The sequence below is a fragment of the Haliaeetus albicilla genome, chromosome 14 (assembly GCF_947461875.1).
Source record: "Haliaeetus albicilla chromosome 14, bHalAlb1.1, whole genome shotgun sequence".
Lineage (NCBI taxonomy): Eukaryota > Metazoa > Chordata > Aves > Accipitriformes > Accipitridae > Haliaeetus > Haliaeetus albicilla.
Window position 1 is genome coordinate 16,207,921 of NC_091496.1, and position 21,497 is coordinate 16,229,417.

Genomic DNA, 21,497 nt, shown 5'->3' on the forward strand with positions numbered 1-21,497 from the left:
AATAAAACTTGGCTCAAGCTGATTCAAAGTTGGCTTCAGAGGAAAAAGGAAAATCCCCTTATCACAAATAAATTTCCAAGGTCCCAACCCGACTTTACACTGTTCGTATATGATGAAATTACATCCACAGTCTATTTTCCCATTTGTACTGAGTCTCTATTAACCTAATCAGAAAATCTAGCCTAAAAGTTTATAAAAATTAAAACCAAGACAGAACTTGAAGGACATTAACTTACAAGTTATTCTGGGATCCACCAATATCACAGTCACATGGAGAACAGCCATACAAACTGTTACCAAGACCCCAGTATCCTACCTGGGATAAAAAGAAAGTAAAAGATTTTTTATGGCAAATATTTAAATATGTAAAGCACATCAGAACTTATTCCCCCGGGTGAATGATGCTCTAGAGCACTACTGTCCTGCTGCCTGTGTTTGGCCATGGGAGATTGCTTCTGTTACCAGATTGCATGGGTGATCAGCCACTGCAAGAAAAGCCAGGTATTTACCCACTTGTGCAAGCAAGTTGCTCTGTAAACAGCAAAGATGGCCTGAGAACATGATTTTGCATTTCCTTTCCTTCCTGGAAGTGCTCCTTCTAGTGCAATTTGATTGCACAAATGTTTGCAAGCAGAAAAAAGATCCAGATGTGTCAATGCAAAATGGGAGCATACAACTGTGAAGTGATTTTGAATTTTGACTAATTGTTTACTTTTCTGGCAATGAAAAGGCAGGAGATGGGAGAGAAGACTTCTAAAACCGCACACAGAAGTAATAACAAAAACTGAGTACGTACAACGCATTTTTCACAGCGTCGCCCCGTGGCGAACCGCTGGCAGAGGCAGTCTCCTGTGGCAGGATCACAGACAGAGAAGGGCAAACTGCCGGAGGGATCACAGTTGCAGGCTGCAGGGAGAGAAATGCACAGTTACCTCTGCAGGCCCCAGTAATGGCAGCGGGGCTAACGTTTGCTTTAGATGTGGCATCAACATGACAGGCACTCTCTGTCCTCCGGACAGATCCTCGACTGTAGATGGAGGTGCCCTGGCACCCTGCAGCCCTCAGGCCACCCTTGAGGAATGGACCGTTTCCTCGGTGGGTGACCCCCCCTCCTCTCCGGGGGGAGCAGGGGCACTGGCAGAAATCTGGTGCAGTGGTTTGCCGTGTGCTGTGTGCTGATCTGCACTGCACAGTCCTTGCATGTTGCTGAGCACCATGCTGTGGGCATAACGTGCTCACAAACCCACAGTGCACCTGAGTAGGGGCGGGATGTGTTTTTCAGCAAGCTGCTCTCAGAGTAACGGCTGGCTGGAAGCTCTTATGGCAAGGCAGCAGCTCCTGCCATCTTGACGCTCCACTGAGCAGTGCAGAATCCAACTATCCTAACAGCCTGTCTGTGGCTTTTCGTTCACCCTTATGCTGATTTTGATGCTAAAATACTTTTCATGTCTTTTAATCTCCCTTTTCAATTAAATTGCATATTTAACAATCCTTCTATTAACAACAGACTGATCTATCATAGTATACTATGTATTCTGCAAGTGATTTTGCACCTTTTCAGTTTCAGATGCTGCACTAGGAACATTAAATTACATTGACATTAAATTATAAACTGGGTATTTTGTGAAGCAGATAGTGCATTAGCGAGTGCATCTGTGCATTCAACTACTTCCATCTCTTAAAAATGCTTTGGAAAGAAGAATAAAAGAGGTGGTTTACATACGCTGGCAGCCCAGAGGGTCACTGCTGCTCAGCCCGTAGTAGTTATCCCTGCACTTGTCACAGCGGACACCCTCCACGTTCTCCTTGCAAGGGCACCGGCCTGCGACTGTTCCCAGAGCAGGATCTGTGTGGCTCTCGCACACGCCGTTGTGCAAGGTACCTTCTGGGTCACAGTTGCAGGCTACAGGCATGGTCAAGGAGACACATAAAAAAGCACATTTAGATATAAGCATGAAAACACAATTATAGAGCTTCTGATAGGCACAAATTCAGGATTCTTGTAAAGATGAGAGACATTCATCTGTGCTTGCTGTGTTGGATGCTTTACAGTTAATGCACAGCCACTGTGAAGAAATATTATGAGAATGTTTCCAAGATGTGCTTTTTCTCTGGAGGAGAGTTACAGTCTTCACTGTGGTAGAAATACACCTTTGCTTTGGGTAGAAATAGGCATCAGTCATGCATTCCCTACCCTCTCCAGAGTACCTGGGGAGGAGTGGGCCCCATGCTTTCATGAAAGCTGTAGGGTTACAGGGGTACCACACATGAGCCACTTCCTCAGGTGTCATCTGAGTTGGTCATGGCTGAATTATTTACTGGAAGCAATGGATTCAGCATGGGACACTGCCTTCATGATGCATTCTGTTTCTCCCTAAGGCACTACCCAATTCTTAGAGCAGAGCTGACATCTACCACACCACTCCCCTGGGTAATCACCCCTTGGCTCCTTAAGGACTTTTCATGTCAAACAATTATTACAATTAAATTATACTCAGAGCATTTTTCCCATTCTATGTTAGTACTGAATTTAGCTCATCTTTCAGAAGAAAGGCTTTTATGCCTGAAAGACTATTTTTCTTGCATATGGCAGGTATCTAGCAAAAGTTATTACTTCTGCCTTCATTTCACACCTCTTCTGTAATCCCTGACTATCACAGAAGCAACAGCACTACTGCTATTCATATTTATTGTCCTGGTTTCAGCTGGGATAGAGTTAATTGTCTTCCTAGTAGCTGGTACAGTGCTATGTTTTGGGTTCAGTATGAGAAGAATGTTGATAACACACTGATGTTTTCAGTTGTTGCTAAGTAATGTTTAGACTAAGTAAGGATTTTTCAGCTTCCAATGCCCAGCCAGCAAGAAGACTGGAGGGGCACAAGAAGTTGGGAGGGGACACAGCCAGGGCAGCTGACCCAAATTGGCCAAAGGGGTATTCCATACCATGGGACATCACATCTAGTATATATAAACTGGGGGGAGTGGGTGCGGGGCACCGCCACTTGTGAACTAACTGGGTGTCAGTTGGCAGGTGGTGAGCAATTGCACTGTGCATCACTTGTATATTCCAATCCTATTATTATCGTTATTAGTTTCTTCCTTTCTGTTCTATTAAACTGTTCTTATCTCAACCCACAAGTTTTACTTTTTTTTTCCCGATTCTCTCCCCCTTCCCACTGAATAGGGGGGAAGTGAGTGAGTGGCTGCGTAGTGCTTGGCTGCTGGCTGGGTTAAACCACATTTATATTGATGTTGTTCAAGAAAGATGATAGCCCTGCTGGATTTCTAAGCTCAGTTCAGCAATGAGTTGGAATATGCAGCTGTTTGTACAATGCTGGTTCAAGGATGCTGTCATGCAGCTACTTTATAAGGCAGTTTGGATATTCCAGGTTTGGTAACATTTTTACAACTGTATGAATGTTTAAGCATGGGGATGCCATAGGATTCAGAGCAAAGAGAACTAGAACCACCCTGTTTTGAGTCACTCTTACAGAAGCTAAAAAAGGGAAGCTTACGGAGGCATGCCTGAGAATCTGAGATGACTTTGAGTGGATCCTGGTAAAAGAAATGTTTGCACTGCTCACAGTGTTGCCCCATGGTGTTGTCCCGACAGTCCTCACAAACACCACCGCTGACCCCGCCACTGGCCTGGTACACAGCCATGTCAAAGTGGCATCTGCCAGAGTGGCCGTTGCAGTTACACCCTGAAAACAAAACAAACAGTGGGGTATTTCACACCACAACTCCTATTATTGTGGTATTGCCACCATTGCTGCCTACCATTAACACAGGGTTACTTGTTACTTGTATGATTTCAGTGCGCCAGCAAGATTATAGCTTCCCAGGCCTTGTGCTTTACAGCTGGGGGAAACATTGGAGACTTAAGACAGAACTAGGCCTGACACTTGGAAAAGTGCCCACGCAGATGAGTGTGCCTGATACGCAGTGGGGAACGCTGCTCCACTGAAGAAAGATCTAGCTGAATATTTGTTACAGATCCTAATACATTATTCTTGTATATCCTACATTACTCATTATTGTGGAAATAAATAATTTAGCCTTGCAGAAATAATTAATTTAGCCTTGTCAAAATTCTTTCATTCACAAGAAAGACCCTATGCAAACCAATGAATGATCTTTTTTGCATTAGTCGCTTTTTCCTCTCTATATTATTTTTTTCTCTTTATGAAAAATAAGAACATAAAACAGCTGTCCTTCTTGTAGGGCAACACAGCACCGATGGATATCCATCTATTTTTCTAGATGAGGCACGGAAAATCTCCCTCCCAGAAACCCAGCTATCCCATTATGCATTGGGCTGGGGTTGTGCTACACCCACCCCCCAGCTATTAAAAAGGAAAATAATACATTTGAATTACGTTTGCAAGCATTATCTTGTGTCCCTTCAGCTGGCCTCCAGGGAGCATCATTGTAGAAATCTTTACATCTTTCACAAGACAAACCTTCAGTGTTATGGTGGCAGATACATCTCCCGTGGACCTGCAATGTGGTGAGAACAGAAAGGAGGTAAGGTGACAGGAGAGGAGAGGAGATACGTGCTCGAAGTATGCCAGCAAGATCAGGATAATTCAAAGCTCTCTGGCTCCCTCAGCTGACATAATTCTCAGTTATTTGAGTAGAAGGTCTGGAGAATGCCTGCAAACTTTAACCAAATAGTTTTAAAACCACCGAGCAACATTTAGAAAAAAGTACTTCTAGAGATATCAAAGGAGACTTCAACTTTTTAAGTTCTCTCTCTCTCTCCCTACATGTCTCTATACTGAGATACACATTTTCCAGGAGAAAAAACCCTCTTGCTCCCAGAGCGAAAGAATTCACAATCATGTTCCTGAATTTTTTAATAATCCGTTTTTCATGGGTTAGCTTTGCATTATCAGCTATTCTTTGTGCCAATGCCTTCTCTCCCGCTGCAGAGCCCGGAGCCCAGCTGGAGTGTGGAATGCACCCAACAAGTGGCCATTCAAGTCTGCACACACCACAGGCTACTTACGGCATTACATTTGCACCATTACAGCTCTGGTATTTTGCTGCTATTATCAACATGTCTTGTCCCAGTTGCTTTTGAAACACCACAGTAGTGCCAACAAAGAGACAGCTTCTGAGCAATCCAGCCCAGGATTTTAAAGGAAGAAGCTGTATTGAAACATTTTACAACTTGGAGTTGCAAATGGTCAATCCAAAGATCATCAGAGATCTTCCTTGCTCTCCCTCCCTCCATCTCTTCCTTTCCCCAAAATACCAGGTAGGGACTGCCTTTGTTGGAGACAGCATGAATGACGCACCATCCCAGACTGATGGAAAACATCTCCCCGCAGATTCTGCAAGGGATCACACTGGCTGGCGTGGCCATTGCAAAAGCAGCTGCCCCGCACAACCATCTCATAGACAGCGTAGTAGTACTTCTCGAGGGGATCACTGTGCCTTCTTCCAAGCAGAGCATCCCCAAGGGTGTGGAGTTTAGTAAAATTGATCCTTAGGTTTGTCAATGTAATTAGCTCTGGAAGGAAAGAAGAGAAATTGAGAGCCCAAGTTCACTCAAAAATTAACAGTATGAAATCTTCAGCTTGGATCAGCTATCCAAGAATTCCCCCATACTGAAGAAATAGTGAAAATGATCTGATATTGGCCGAGACCAGTAACCAGGACAGTGCCAGGGCATGAGCCCACTCAGGGCACACAGCTGCGTAGCATTAGCACCCTCCTTGGTATGGCTCTGGCTGGGGCCAACCTGTATTTTCCCAGCCACTGCCTTTGTGGGTTCATGTACACCTCTGGGACTGCTCCCAAAAATCATTGTGGACTGGGCCACCTGATCCCAGAAGAAAAGACAGTTTAGCTGCATGGATGAGCTCTGCAGAGCTGTGCCATTTGCCCTCAGGGCTGGAGAACAAGATTGGCCCATTTTATTTATTAATACAGATATCTCCCTAAGATCTTTAGGTACCTAATTTTCAACATCATTGAGTTATACCAGCTGAGCTGTTGACCCTTTCAGTGTACAAAACAAGCAACACCAGCAAAGTATCTCTGGAGAAAACCTGTACTGTCCATACCTTGTATATATGGCACATACGGATTTTCTATTTCAAAGCTGGGATCCAAAGCTTTTAAAACAACCTGCAAAACAAATTAATACAGCTCTCTAGATCACTGAAGCTATTCTTTTTGGATATAAAGACTGTCACCTGAGACCCATTAGTTACTAATGCCACTCTGCTGATCCCATAAAAGAAAAGAACAAGGCTGTGGCCCTGATTCAGCAAGTGCTCTCACCCTTTCAACCTGGCCTTGGCTGAGCAAGGCAAAAAGACCTTTTGGTGGATTGATGTGTCAGGAGGAAGGAAAATCAGTGCCCTAGAGTGATGTAGAGATGGGATGAGCACCTACCAAAGGGATCAAAGGACAGGCCCCTACCTTTAGCGGTAGAGGCTGATGGAGAGTCAAGATCTCTTATGAGGGGGACTTCCATGTGAATTTGGAAACCAGGAAAGAGCACTAGAAGGTTTTGTACAAGTTGTTTTATGAATTCATTTGGGTGTGAAACTGAGGGTGAAATACAGTGTTTGTCTTTCCCTCTTACTTCAGTAAAGTCAATAGCACTTCATGTCTCAGAATCTGTGCAAGTGGAACTGATGGATACAGACGAGAGACCTTCAACTCCAGAAAAATAGCCACATATGATCTGAACTCATACAAACACAAACACTTGGTAATACCTCGCCTTCAGTGGAGGGCTCGATGTCTGAATATCTTGAATCACAAATGATGTCTCCCACACTTTTTGCTGGACCAGAAGAGATGTTGGGAAAAGAAGCTGCACAGTCCTGTGCAAAATACCTAAATGCTTTCCAGGTCTGACCAAAGTCAGTGGAGCGCTCAACCAGCATTGCTGCAGGCCGAAATGTCTGCAAGAAACATTATTGCAAGAATTCCTTAACCAGGCATTGATAAGACATCTCAGGGATTGTTTTATTGACACTCCTGTTTGGGGGATGCCAACAGCTGCCAATTAAAATTCTACAGGGCTACTGTGCTGGTTATGTGATTCCCTGAAAAAGCCAGATTCTTCGTTTCAACCACTCTTTAGCAAAAGGGAAGGGTAACCTTCCATATAGATACAAGATTACTTTCCAAGTAAGGAAGTTTACCATAACAATGTAGGAATTTTGTAGAAAAAAAATTTGTAACTATCTGGATCATAATGGATATGCATGAGAAGGCTGAACTAAATTTGAAAGAGCAACTGCAGTTCAGAGATGTCCTAAATTTTTAGGGATTAATTTTGCAGTTTAATTTTTTTTCAGCTTTAATTCTCAGATTTATAGAAAATAGGACCAGAAGGCACATGAATAGGAAGCTATTCAGTCTATCCTCCTCCCCTAAGGCAGGATCAACTATAACTTAACCATACTTGACAGGTGTTTATCTAACCTGTTCTTACAAACCTCTAAAGACGGAGCTTTCACTGCCTCTCTAAGCAGATTTATTCCTGTGGTTAAGTAATTAGTGTATAACATTACATAAAAGCTCTGGTAAAAGATGTACCTTAAAAGTCAGGATAAGATGGCTGAACTGGAATAAAGTTTCTAGGTCCAATCTAATGCTGACATGGTCAATGCCTGAAAAGAGAATGAAAATGAAGAGCACAATGCGCACATTGGAGGGGTTGCTGAGACAGCTTTCCCATGGGGAATTTCAAGAGGCTTTTCCAGCGCAGCAGCTGTGCTCTTTAGGGCATCCCCTGTGCACAAACTTGGTATGCAGCTGGATCATTCTCTTGGGGGCAATGAGATGCACTGCCTTTCCAGCACTGGCACTGGCAATATTGCATGTCACTGAGACTGCAGGAGATGGTTAAAGGTGCTGTTCAGATCATTCAGACTGTAGGTGATGGTGATGGTAAGGTTCTGGATTTATATCTTCCTGTATCCAGATAGATTTTTTTTAAAATCCATCCAGATTTTTTGCTTATTTCTAAGAAAAAACAAAACTCAATAAAAATATGGGGTTTTCTTCATGCTAAACAGATCTGTTAAACCCTTCTATATTCTCAGACCTGAAATTTGTCATGAGCAGAGCTATTGCACCAGGCATCTTCCAAAATTGCAACAAGTATGGAAAAACTCCCCACAATTCACACATTCTCTGTAGAGAGTTGCAGGAGCTCAGCTGATATCGCCATTGTTCACATCTGCATGCAGCATCCCAGAGGTCCTGCTGACCAGGCTGTGCATGAGATCTCATCCCAGAAGAAAGATGGGGAGAGCAAGAAAAGATACTCTAACAGCTGGCCCACTGCTTTATTGGCAGTAGCATCCAAAACTGGTGACAGTTCCTTGCTAAACTCCATAAGAAAACAAGGCTTATGAATTTTTAGTTGGATACCCAAAATAGGGGTAACATATTATCTTAATTTTTCTATGCCTTAATTTCCAACCAGTCAAATATTTTTTACATATTCACCATATTTCAAATAAGATAGAGTAATTCTTCCTAGCATGCCTTCACAGAGAAGCTGTAAGGATAATATCTTCATCAATGACATAGACTGTGGGATGAGTACACCCTCAGCAAATTTGCAGATGACACCAAGCTGAGTGGTGTGGTTGACATGCCTGACGGATGGGATGCCATCCAGAGGGACCTGGACAAACTCAAGGAGTGGGCCCATGTGAACCTCATGAGGTTCAGCAAGGCCAAGTGCAAGCTCCTGCACCTGGGTCGGAGCAACCCCTGGTATCAATACAGGCTGGGGGATGAAGGGATTGAGAGCAGCCCTGCAGAGGAGAACTTGGGGGTACTGGTGGATGAAAAGCTAGAAATGAGCTGACAATGTGCGCTCGCAGCCCAGGAAGCCAACTGTATTCTGGGCTGCATCAAAAGAAGTGTGGCCAGCAGGTCGAGGGAGGTGATTCTGCCCCTCTACTCTGGTGAGACCTCACCTGGAGTACTGCGTCCAGCTCTGGGGTCCTCAGCACAGGAAAGACATGGACCTGTTGGAGCGAGTCCAGAGGAGGGCCACAAAAATGAACAGAGGGATGGAACACCTATCCTATGAAGAAAGGCTGAAAGAGTTGAGGTTGTTCAGCCTGGAGAAGCAAAGGCTCTGGGGGGACCTTATTGCGGCCTTTCAATACTTAGAGGGGGCTTGTAAGAAAGATGGGGACAAAGTTTTAGTAGGGCCTGTAGTGACAGGACAAGGGGCAATGGTTTTAAACTAAAAGAGGGTAGATTCAGACTAGATATAGGGAAGAAATTTTTTACCATGAGGGTGGTGAAACACTGGAACAGGTTGCCCAGAGAGGTGGTAGATGCCCCATCCCTGGAAACATTCAAGATCAGGCTGGACGGGGCTCTGAGCAACCTGATCTAGTTGAAGTTGTCCCTGCTTGGGGGGGGTTGGACTAGATGACGTTTAAAGGTCCCTTCCAACCCAAACTATTCTATGATTCTATGACACCAGTGAAGAACGACTACAGAGAAGCTTGTGACAAAATTAACATGTGGCAATAAGGGTACTGATAGCCAGGCTTTATTTAATTATTTCCTAAATTATTAGTGCTTTACACTGCAAGCACTATTTTTTTAAAATGGATACTTGTGTTTTACCCACTCTGTCTTTATGCATCTGTAGTCAAATGTACCTTTTGCCACAAATCACATTTCCCTGAAAAGCAGACACCCTGTGAAAAATACATGGCCACCATGTATAACACAGCACTGCCACAGGTCCGCTGGCCAGCTCTTAGAGATACTGTGCTTAAAATTTGTCTGTAGAAAAATAGAATTTCTGAAGTCCTTATTGCTACACACAAATAGATTTAAATCACTTAGTATTACTGAATCAAAGAATAGATGCGGTTTTGTTTCATCTCTTCATGAAGGCAACATGGTGAATGCCAAATACATAAATAAATCTCACAGTAAGATTTTGCAGTAATATTTTCTCAAAGAAACTTACCATTTTCTGACTGCCACCACTTCTTTTTCCTATCGGGCTCAAAAGTTGTGATAACATTTTCAACCATGTGACTGTTGTGCTGTGTGTAGGGATTATATGGGTATCTGGAATCACAGAGAAAGCACTTCTGTTCAGCCTAGAAAACAAAACGAGCAGAATAAAAGATGAATTTGGTCTCTTCTCTAAAGATCCAGTGGATGTACATGTATTTATGCCATTGCAAGACTGGAACCTGTCATGTTGCTTTGGGTGCCTGTGCTTGTAATCACCCAGGCTTTCATATATAAGGGACAAGCCCAAGAAAATCATCATATGCACAAAGCATGCATATAGTAAATGTTGGCCTTGGTTTGCCCCAGGTACTCTATAAAAAATACACTTTTTCAGTTGTGGAGAAGAGATCTCAGTAAAAACAAAGAAATATGTTAAGGTGTTGATTCTGGGTTTAGCTGCCAGAGGGTTTGTTTTGCAAGAGTTTCTTGGGAGAAATTTATTTTTTAAAAGTTGAGCTTTTGTTCATGTCTCAAAGGCTGTAGAAACTTTCAGCAAGAGACAGCAGTGAGGAGGCACTGGGGATACAAGAGAGGACTGGATCTTTGAAGATCTGAAGAAGCCTTGAAGAGGAACACTCACTAAATCATTTATACATCCTTTTCATTTCTCTTTTGTACATTTTCTAGCAGGTTGGAGACCCAGCCAGGAGCAGCAGACAGTTGCTGTTGTACAAATGGAAGGCAAGGCTGGATCCAGGCACAATGTAAGTAGGTGGTCTGGATTGACACCTCCACCCCAACTACTGTCAGTGCCTTTTGTAGGCATAGGGAAACTGGAAAAGTTTAAAAACAACGCAAATCAGGATGTCAATAGGATGAAAGGGTCTTGTTTGAAAATGTGATAAACAGAAGACGAAGGTGGCAATGATTAGCCATATCTCAATGCGGAATGAGAGGCCTTTGTCTGCAAAATGGCTTTGAAAGTGAGGAGGGGGATTGACTGGGAGACATAAGGACAGGTGACAAGGTTAACATGCTGGGCTGGGAGATGACCCGTGCTGAGTCATGCAGACAAGTCCAAGCAACATGCGATCGCAGCCAGCAGGGCCACAAGGAAGCATACAGCAGTGGCTGTGCCAGGGGTTGCCCTGGGTGGGGAGGGGTGGCTGCACTATGCAGACAGACTCTACAAGATTTGGGCAGAGCCTGAGTGCAAGGACTCAGAGATAAGCCAAAGTGGAAGGTGATGCCCAAGCTGTGTGCCTGGTTGGCAGGAATGCTGGCAGGGAGAAGAGGGGATGACACAGCACCCAAGAGGGAGCTGAAGGAGGAGGCACATGGCTCCATGGCGCCCATGGCTGGGAGGCTGGCAGGGATGCTGCTGAAAACAGAAAGTGTAAGTCAGTGGCAGGAGCTGGGCTGGAAACGACCCAGAAGGGGATGGGTGGAGAGGCACCCCGCTCAGCACGCTCAGGATCTACGAAGTATTAGGAATGGTTTGCACATCTGTGTATTATGAAATCACCTGGGAATTATTCATATTTAAATACATAAAGAGATACAGATTTACAGGTATGGTACAATTCATGCCTTTTAAACGTTACGATAAATATATATTATTGTCCTGGTTTTGGCTGGGATAGAGTTAATTTTCTTTCTAGTAGCTGGTATAGTGCTGTTTTTTGGATTCAGTATGAGAAGAATATTGATAACACATTGATGTTTTCAGTTGTAGCTAAGTAGTGTTTATACTAAGTCAAGGATTTTTCAGCTTCTTATGCCCAGGCAGCAAGAAGGCTGAAGGGGCACAAGAATTTGGGAGGGGATACAGCCAGGACGGCTGACCCAAACTGGCCAAAGGAATATTCCATACCATATGACATCATGCCCAGTATATAAACTGGGGGGAGTTGGCCTGGGGGGATCACTGCTCGGGAACTGACTGGGCATCAGTTGGTGAGTGGTGAGCAATTGCATTGTGCATCACTTGTTTTGTATATTCCAATTCTTTTATTATTATTGTAATTTTATTATTGTTATTATTATCATTATTAGTTTCTTCCTTTCTGTTCTATTAAACTGTTCTTATCTCAACCCATGAGTTTCACTTTTTTTTCCTGATTCTCTCCCCCATCCCACTGGAGGTGGGAGAGGGGAGTGAGTGAGCGGCTGCATGGTGCTTAGTTGCCAGCTGGGGTTAAACCACAACATTTATATTCAGTCATTCTATACCACACTTCGTATACACTTGACAAGTGTACAAAAGTACAATTTAGAAGATGAGACAGAAATACAAAAAATACTCTGTCACCTCATTTCACAAAGTTTTGGTAAGGAGAGCTCAGGTTATCAAAGGATTTGGAAGGACTGCACACACCCACTCTCTGGTTTATATAGATGCATACAATATGATACTCAGTCAACTTATGTTTAAGTTTGCTCCATAAAAATCTTTTTGTGGCCCAAAGAACAAGCATGTGCATGTCCACATAAGACAAGTCTGGCAGATCCCATTTGCCTCTGAAGTGTGCAGCTTTATACTCTCCTCAATACTGAGTCCTCTTTCTTTTCCTTTCAAAAAATGTGGAAGTAATAAATCCAAACACAGGGCTAAAAAACATTTAACCTACATCTAGAGATAAGACGACACATAAAAGACTGAAAATGATTTGCAGTGCTTCTTTTCAAACACAAAGCAGTTGAACTCCAATTTTTTTCCAAACTGAATTTTCTCTAAGACATCCCAGCCAAGTCTTGGCTCTTGGCAGCTTGCTGTGTTGACTAACACACACTTTCACAAGTAAGGTTTGCTCTCGTCATGATGCCTGACACAGGTCATCAGGAGGGGAACTGAGGGAGGAAGAACTTTGCTTTGCAAGATGCAAGATCCAAAGCTTCCTGGCCTGCCTCCAGCAACGCATTCAAAATGTGCTAGTGAGAAAGAGAACTGAGTTGAGTGGGACTCTGATATACTATAGGTGACACACATATTTAAGGTGAGCTGATAGAGCAGAACACATTGACAGAGCATAAGCCTCTATCTCTTGAGCTCTGCAAAGCAGCAGAATTTGTAGTTCTCACCCTCTTCAGGACACAGTCTCCAGGGGTCAAGACAACGTTGAAGCAGCATTAAATCACAAGGATTATTGCGGAACAGCTGTTCCTTTTTGTGCGTCTGTATTTACATAATTGAAAGGGTAAGTATAGGCAAGTGAAAATATTAATTTTTTATTGCTCTTTGACCTCCTCTTAAAAAGCAAAAATAAAAGGCTATCATCTAGCTAAGGGCCAGAAAGATGATGTCTCTGACATGGCTCTTTGTGCCCATCTACCAAGCAGTGCCAAGACTCAGGCTATTTCAGAAGAGGAAAGAGGTATTTACATTTTGCAGAAAACCGTGGTTGCAATATGTAACTTGGAGAAGTGCTTGGTGCCATCTCAGTATGGCAGAGCTTTACTCTGCACATGTGTCACGCCATTTTGCCAGAAGGTCATAAACTGTAATTATTTTCAATTGCTTATAAATTATGCTGTATTTTATTAACTTCCTCTTCAGTGTAAGCTGGTATTTAGTGAAAATACTTCTATTTGCGACAATTTATGGCCTCAGCAGGGCCAAGTCCTCCAGGATGTGCAACAGGGAATTCCTGTTTCTGCCTGGTGTGGCTCCCGCATGCTCACTGGTCCCCCATAGCCCCCATCACTGTGGCCAGGGAACGAGAGCGATCCCTCTGATCACCCACGTTTTGGATCTGCCTACCCACCCACATGGCCAAAGACTGGACTACACCATTAAGTTTTCTCTCTGCCAGAGATGGCTTTCTGCTTTTGTCAACATTGGTCTTATTTCAGATCAGAAGACATGAGAGGACATGGTGTGAATCTCTTAACAGGCTGCCTCAGGTCTCAACACTGTATGCAATGTCCTCCGACAAAGGTCTATCAAGGCAGTGCCTACAGCCTGCAGGACCGCACTCCTCCTGCACTCACCTACATGCAAACATGTATGAAGACATGTGGTCTTCACCTCTGAGGCATGAGTGGGGAAAGTACTCACAGAGCAAAGCTCCTTCAGAAATCCCTGTGCTTATTTGCATCTCATGGATGTTTCTCCTTCTTGAGAAGTTATGCATCACTGTGGAGGCTGCTGCCAAACCCTCCATATGTGCTGCAATAAGGCATAGCTTTCCACCAGACTTATGTCACACTGTCTGATGATATTTCAGACAACTCCAATGGAAACTTCCTAGTCTGGGAAAATTCCTTTTACAGATGAGAATATTGTTTGTAAGCAGAGTTCAGTTTATTAAAAAAGAAAGAGCAAACCAACCTCTAGGTAGCCTATAATGCAGTACTTCTGAGGGCTGTTCATTCCACACGTTGACGAGGCTGTTAACTGCTTGCTGCGGCCCAGGAGGAGGTCCCCAATGGCCGGGTAGCAGGACCCAGCATTGCAGTCATCCTGTGCATGCTGGAGTCTTATCAGCACTGAGCGCAAAAGAATATCAAAGAGAGATTAAATTGTTTTGTATACCCAGCAGTATCCTCCAGAAAAAATCAGTTAAATCCCAACATCAGCAGAAAAGTAAATTATCCTTTGCCTGTACTCCTTTTGTCCTTAATAATATCATTCGGTAGAATCTTGAAGAGCTTTGGTAATGAACACACCTGCTGCAAAATCATTACAAAAAGTATAGCTAGCATATTGCAAATCTATGTTAAAATTTAAATTCTCAGCACATTATTGCCCAGCAAACATGGCAATCTGCTATGAGCAATAATTTATTACACTTCCTATCCTGGCATACCCATAGCCAGCACTCCTGCTGCAGAATCATGGGTATTTCAATTGACTCTGTGAGCAGAGCAAGATTTGCATTAATTCTGCTGATTGCTGTTGATTTCCAAGTGATAATGGTGGAGCTGAGACCAGGACTGACATCAGGGATCCCTCAGATTTTCTGATGATTTGCAATGAACCCCTTCGTCTAGTCCCAGAACCCTTCATTCAGACTGATGGAATGGTCATTAATAATTAAACAGAATAATTCTGAATTTGCTAAATAATTGCAGGATCTTTTTGTTTATTTTGCCTGAAACAACTTTAAATATTTTCCCCATTATGTTAAGACTTCCCTTAGAGGGCTTGTCCTTTTAAACAAGTTCTGTCCTGAAACCCTGAACAGGAATGGGTACCTTGGAGGCTTTATCTGTTCAGCTTTACTTGGCTCAACTTGTTATAAAAAGTGCAGTTAAAAAAAAAAAAATCAATACATGAAGATCCCACAGAACACTAGAAACAGTAATGCAATTACAACAGTAAAAATACAGTATTTTACAGCCAGATTTCAGTCTATGGCTCAGGCTATACTTCAGATTGTGAGTGACGCTTGACTCTATGTATAAAGCAACGCATTAAGTTTGGTTAGCCTGCTCTTCTTTATTTATGTAGATACACACTCATTATTCATTAGCACATATTGATTGCCCCTTTCAGGACCTGATTCAGACAACATGTATCTTTTCTTTGTACTTAAAGGTTTCGTATCACTCATAACTCCTAGGCAGGAGAGTGGGGAATAAGGACTCACTGTCACATGTGTCTTAATAGCATACTTGAAAGAAGCACTCTAACAAAATCTTGGAGAAATATGTAAATCACATGATAATATTTCAAAATTGTCCTGAGTAACTGTAACTGTACTTACTGAGGTGTAACAGGATGGCCAGCTCCAGCCTCATGTCTCCCCGTGAAATTCAAACTGGTACCACTGCAAGAGAAGAACTGGTGGGTCACTCGGCACTTTGTCTCACCAAGGCACCCCTTGCGTGTAGGCTTGCCCAGAACTAGCCTTTAATAAAGTGTCAGAGTCATAATAAAAATATAAAGGTTAAAAGGAAACCCTGGCTTTGATTTTGTTCTAGTGAAAATTTCTCATGAGGGAAATTTTGGCACTGGAACAGGGATGAAAGCAGAGGGACACCTCACAAGGGCTTTTGGAGAAGACTGTGAAAACATATTCACACTCAGTATAAAATAAAACCAGAATGCTATCAGCAAAAATATTGTAGTATTCACATAAAAGCTATTTAATCCTAACTAGATTCAGCAGGGCTGTTTGCAGAGATCTAACTCCTTCTCTGGAGGTTCTTGGTTTTTTTCATTAACTGAAAACAAAGACTGATGGTCCTAATGAAGATGCCACTGAGAAATGCCTGACAGGTGCTATGAATTTTGGCAGAGACGAGATTATAACTGCATCTTAAAGTGCGGTGAAGAAAAACAGGTAATGTCAGTATCAATGCAAAAGACTCGTACAGGGGAATCTGTGTGAACCCAAGGGATGTTCACTGTGGCATTTACTTCACATCCTTCCTCTTCCTACTCACCTGGAGGAAACTAAGGCTTGCCAACACAAAACCTCTGTTGGAAAAACAGAAGGCAGCCATGGGTATAAAAGAAAACCCATCATCCTGCCACAAAGTAGAGCTCCCAAATCACAGCCTGCCCCCCATCTTTGCACCTTCCACCTCCTTCTCCATCTGCGGGCACCAGCAGGGCCAGCGCGCCCTGATGCAGCTCCAGCTGCTGCAGCATCCCTGCATGAGCAGCCCAAAGTGCCGCTTCCTGGCTCTGTTCTTGTTCCTCACCTTCATACAGCTGTCACTGTGCTGAATGAGCTAGATGAAATACCACCCCCCAGAGTAGGGGGAACATACGCAAAAGCATTCAAAGTGTTTCAGATGTTACAGGCTCCACGTAGGCTTGATTCATGCGGCTCTATACAGCATATGACATAACAGCCATAACCTAGATGGCTATTTCGGCAACCACAGATAGGGAAAGCTATCAAGGGTCACCAGCCTTTCATGCTGTTTCAGCTCCTTTCACCTGCCACAACCGCAGAGAGCCTAGCGCGTGACGGGCAGATGATGCCGGCAATCATCCACGCAGCTGCGCCTGGCTGTCTGGCTACAGAGCAAGCTGGCAGCAGAGCCCATGTCTGAGGCAAAACTGAGCAAAAAAATTCCTGCTGGTTGGACTTAAAATTTTATACTCTGTCAGAATAATGGACAGACTCAGAGATGACTTAAGCTGCAACCACTGTGACAGCACTGTAGTGAAATATAGGTATCTATGGTAAGAATAATCTTGGTAGGTGCACATCCCAGTCCCTACCCTGTCTAACACTGTGATATTCAATACCAACGATAATCTTTAAACATGACTCCCTTTAACAGAGGAACAAGGACCAGCAAAACCCCAACATCCCGGCTTAGCAGGAAAATTAAATACTGAAGAGGTCTTACCTGGGTTTCAGACAGCCAAGTGTTTCAGCTGGAAATGAACACTACTGACTGAGAGAAGCAAGCAAAGACATACCTGTGTGCTTCAGCTGGAGAAGACAGCATGTCCCCCGAGGCACCGAGGTGTAGGTGTGAATGAGACCCAGCCTGCAACCTGCCAAAGGCTTGATTTGTGAACTCTTTCTGCCGGGGGCTTCTGGCATTAGCAAATATGCACAGTAAAAGAAAATTGTGACAGGTTAAGTTCATGGCAGAAAAAGTTCATGCCACTGAAAAGAGAAGGCTGGGATTCTTAAAGTGCTGGCAAACAACTCTTTACTTGTTGTTTGATTAAACAACTGTTCAGTTGGTCTGGTTTGCAAGCAAATGTCAAAGTCTTTACAGCTACTTAACATCAGAAGTCTGGTGGCACTGGTTTATCTGAACATGGGCTAGAAAGGACTCCTCCTTACAGTAGGGGTGCAAACGACGTGGAAGGGCTGATTTGGGGTTTTGAGGTCACTGTAAACATGCCTACCTGAAAGCTGTGTCCACCCATGGGGATGTATTGAGCCGGCTTCAAATTAGCTCAAGCTCTGGATCACTGCTGTGAGCACTAGGTTTTTTCCAATTTAAAGCTAAAGACAACATGGCAACTTGAGTCACAGCTTTGCATTTCAGCACAAGCTTTGCCTGTAACTGCCCACAGCAGCAAGCACGGGGCAGGGTGGTGTGTGGGGTACAGCGCAGTCGTGGGAAACATGGTGATGGAGCAGCTCCAAAACGGTGCTCACCAGCTCATGCACAGAACTGGCCACTGTTTTTTGGTGTCTTTGTTGAAACCTGTGGTACTTTGATTCCAGTTTTCAGAATGGCAGGTTGTCTTGGATGCACATTTTTAGTTGCGATGTATTTGTTACCAGTTCTCCTCTGACTGCTTGTAAGGCTTAATTCATGATTGTCTGTAAAGCATCATCACATCCTCAAACAGAAAGTTTTCTATATGTGCAAAATATGTTTTATAAACTAATCATCACTTTTCTCTTGGTAGTTCCTATTCTTTCAAAAAAAAAAAGATACATGTTCTTCAATCCTATTGCAATGCTCAGTACTAAGTGTCCTCTGCCATTACTATGATTGTTCACTCTAGCAGAAATAATTCATATACTTACATTTTTTGAAATTATTTTCCTCAAGTGCATGTGGAAATTACTTGTGTGAGACTTTTTTTCAGGCTAATTTAATCTGCATTTGGTTTGTATTCATGCATGATTAACTATTGTACAGATGGTTTATATTTAGTGGGTTTCAATATTAAGAAATAAAAGACTAAATGTTATATTAAGATATTAATTTTACTTTTTATGTGTAAGCAGTATGTCAAGTGCTCTCTAAAAGAGTGACATATAACTGAAGAAACTATTATTATTATGATGCTACTAAATTATAGAATGGCTGACGTTTTATTAGCATATTTGGTAGGGAATTCAGATTTTGTTACAGAGAAGTTATGTGAGAAGTAAATATCAAGGAAGATTTATTTGCAGAATATAGACAGTCCTGTGTTTTGATTTATGTAGGACCCCAAGCAAGAAGGAGGTTTTAAACCGCTTGAGGCAGGGATTAAGAAACTTCTTTCTTGCTTCTTTAATCTCTCCACTGGTAAAGGATCTGGATTTATAATGCATCACTCGTCCCATGCTGGCTGGAGGGTAGATAGCACTGGTGCGTGCTATTTCAAGTCATCACAGGTCCTGTGGTTGTCATTTCTTAGGCCCAAGGCATATCCGTAATACACACAAAGGACAGGAATTGCTAGCACTTCAGCATATATTCCCTTCACAGACCTCACAGCAGTGAGGGAAGAAGGCAGGAGCAGAGGCACCAGCCACGCTTTAGAGCCTGGCCCCGAGATACTGGCTGACAGGCAGTTGGCACCAGCCCATACAGGTACTCCTTTCCCTGTGATGAACATTCGGAATAAAAATGTCTCTTTGGGTATATGGATTTTTTCCCCTGTAATGGAAATGTGAAAAACATCAGGAAAAAAAAAAATTAAATCCAGTTTTCTTTAAAGTTTCAGTAAGAAGTAAAATTATTTATGGCTGGGATTATTCTTGCCATGTGAAAGTAAATACTTAATCTAAGCAAATCACCTGGGCTTCCTTTAGAGTCAATGGAGAAAGACAGGGATCCCTACAGGGTCCATCCTACCACCTTCTTTAGATACTTACCTTACTTAAAGGGATAAATCCCCCTTTGGAGGTATCTGCTGCTTTCCTTTGGTTATGGGTGGCCCAGTTCCCTATCTTAGGACAGATGCCTGTATTTTAAGCAACTAAAGTGTACTGAGATGAATCCCATCCATAAAGAACTGGCCAAAATCATAAATGAAATCTAATGCTCTGAAAAACAAAACCATCTTATTATGTTTCTCTCTCTCCTCTTTTGTTTCTGCTCTCATTTCTTCAAGCGTGTCTTATGCTTAAAGTGTAATTTCTCAAAGACAAACACGGTGCATTTTTTTGTTTCCTACACATTGGGAGAATGTAGCACTGAATAATAAAAACAGAATGAAGTATAAGCTTACAATAAAAAGAAGTATTTTATCTGACATATCTGATCAGGAGAGAGCTAAGGACAGCAGAGGAATATGCTGAGGAGTTCAGGGGCAGGGGGAGAGGGAGGCCACCCCGTCCCCCAGCCTCCTTGCCTCTGCATCCCACTGGCTGGCTGCTCCTCCATATCTTGCATCCTGGAGCAAACGGCTACTTTTTAGATGTATTTAATAACTGTTTAAAAGAGTTTTTCCACGTTTCAGAAGGATGTAAAGTCTATTTATAATTTATGAGAAGCTTCTTCATTTTCTAACAGTCACAGCTGTTACGTGCCCTTCACCTTTTGTGTGCAAGTCAGGTGTTTGAAGTCTTTGGGTTTTCCACCACAAGCAAGAAATGCAGTTTCAGCTTGAATATTCTCTCCCTGGCAGGCACAGAGTTGCTGATAGTAGTAATCAACAGTAAAGACAAAAAATTTCAGTGTGATTTTCAAAGTGCTATTCAAGATAGAATGGTTCATGTTATTTCCTAACGTCTTGACATTTCCAAGTTGGCAGTACAAATGGCAGGATGAGGAGTCCGTCACATACCTTGTTGCAATCTCATGTTAGTTTACTCAGAATCAGTGAGTTCATGCAGTACAACTGGACAAGGCTGTTTCTAGGAACCTTCTCACATCAATAAGCAAAAGTGCTTGAAATTTTTCACTTTTCATTGCTTTACTGGCCTATTAATCAGAAATAATTATTCTCCCTAAATTCAAGAGAAAAAAATCATTATTGCGCATGAAAACACAGCAGAGGGGACTAGCAAGTAAGAAAAAAAAGAAAAGGAATATGCTCAGGAAGAAACAACTGAAGACACATAAGAGAAAAAGGAAGCAAAAGAGCTTCCAACCTCCACAAGGCGTTGCAGCCTGGTCTCCAGGGCTGTGTCTGGCCCCTTTCCCTCTTCTTTACTCCCAACTAGACCTCCTGGATGAACCCTAAGCCTGCTTCACCCTTTATCGAGCCTGGGGGTACTGACAAACCCCATTACCAGTACCCAGCTCTGGCTGCTGTGTCCAGATGCCATGGGACTGTGCCCATTGGTGCCATGCTGCATGGGATCAGAGACATAGCAGTATTGATGCCAGGTATGTGGACAAAGGCTGAAGCTAGAGCACCAGCAGTGGAGAACTGTTAGATCAGTACAGCTGTATGGTGAAGCTGAACTCGTAGGTGCTCTGGACGCCCTCCCAAAGGGGCCTGTTCCCTTATCACAGTCCTCATGAATAGTCTTTCCTGCCTTGTGTCAGTAACCATGGTTCCTCAGGGCTTGAGATATAGCCCTCCTTTTTATTTTGTACATTGTCAGGATAGCTATGGTAAGCTTTTAGATATATTTTTCTAGTGGTGATTTATTATACCTGAATAATAAGCGGCAAAAAAACATGGAACTGGCATCTCCCTGACGAAGGTTGTCCTCCAGGTGGGAACGCAAAGCAATGACCAGCCTGGGGAGCCACAAATAACTCTCCTCCCTTGACATGCCCTGCTCTTTCCTTGCACATAGCAACATTTCCACAGCTGTTTGGCTCTGCTACAGATTTTGAGACACCAACAAATACCCAGACTGGAGAAGTGCTTCATCCATTTGCTCCTACTGGTTGTTGTCACCCGCAGCTGCCCAGGGTGT

General features: G+C 43.1%; 1 protein-coding gene across 1 annotated transcript in view; it reads right to left on the reverse strand.

The window, feature by feature from the left end:
* Positions 1–15,717, reverse strand: part of LAMB4 (laminin subunit beta 4) — a 43,596-nt gene extending 27,879 nt beyond the window's left edge. Inside the window, exons 1-12 of the mRNA XM_069802332.1 lie at positions 15,684–15,717; positions 14,306–14,463; positions 9,983–10,118; positions 7,567–7,640; positions 6,738–6,926; positions 6,075–6,138; positions 5,304–5,518; positions 4,380–4,500; positions 3,516–3,704; positions 1,724–1,903; positions 797–906; positions 237–316 (exon numbers count right to left, since the gene is read on the reverse strand). Of these exons, the coding sequence (XP_069658433.1) occupies positions 237–316; positions 797–906; positions 1,724–1,903; positions 3,516–3,704; positions 4,380–4,500; positions 5,304–5,518; positions 6,075–6,138; positions 6,738–6,926; positions 7,567–7,640; positions 9,983–10,118; positions 14,306–14,463; positions 15,684–15,717 (1,550 nt within the window). The remainder of the gene's footprint in view (positions 1–236; positions 317–796; positions 907–1,723; positions 1,904–3,515; positions 3,705–4,379; positions 4,501–5,303; positions 5,519–6,074; positions 6,139–6,737; positions 6,927–7,566; positions 7,641–9,982; positions 10,119–14,305; positions 14,464–15,683) is intronic.
* Positions 15,718–21,497: the final 5,780 nt, after the last annotated feature.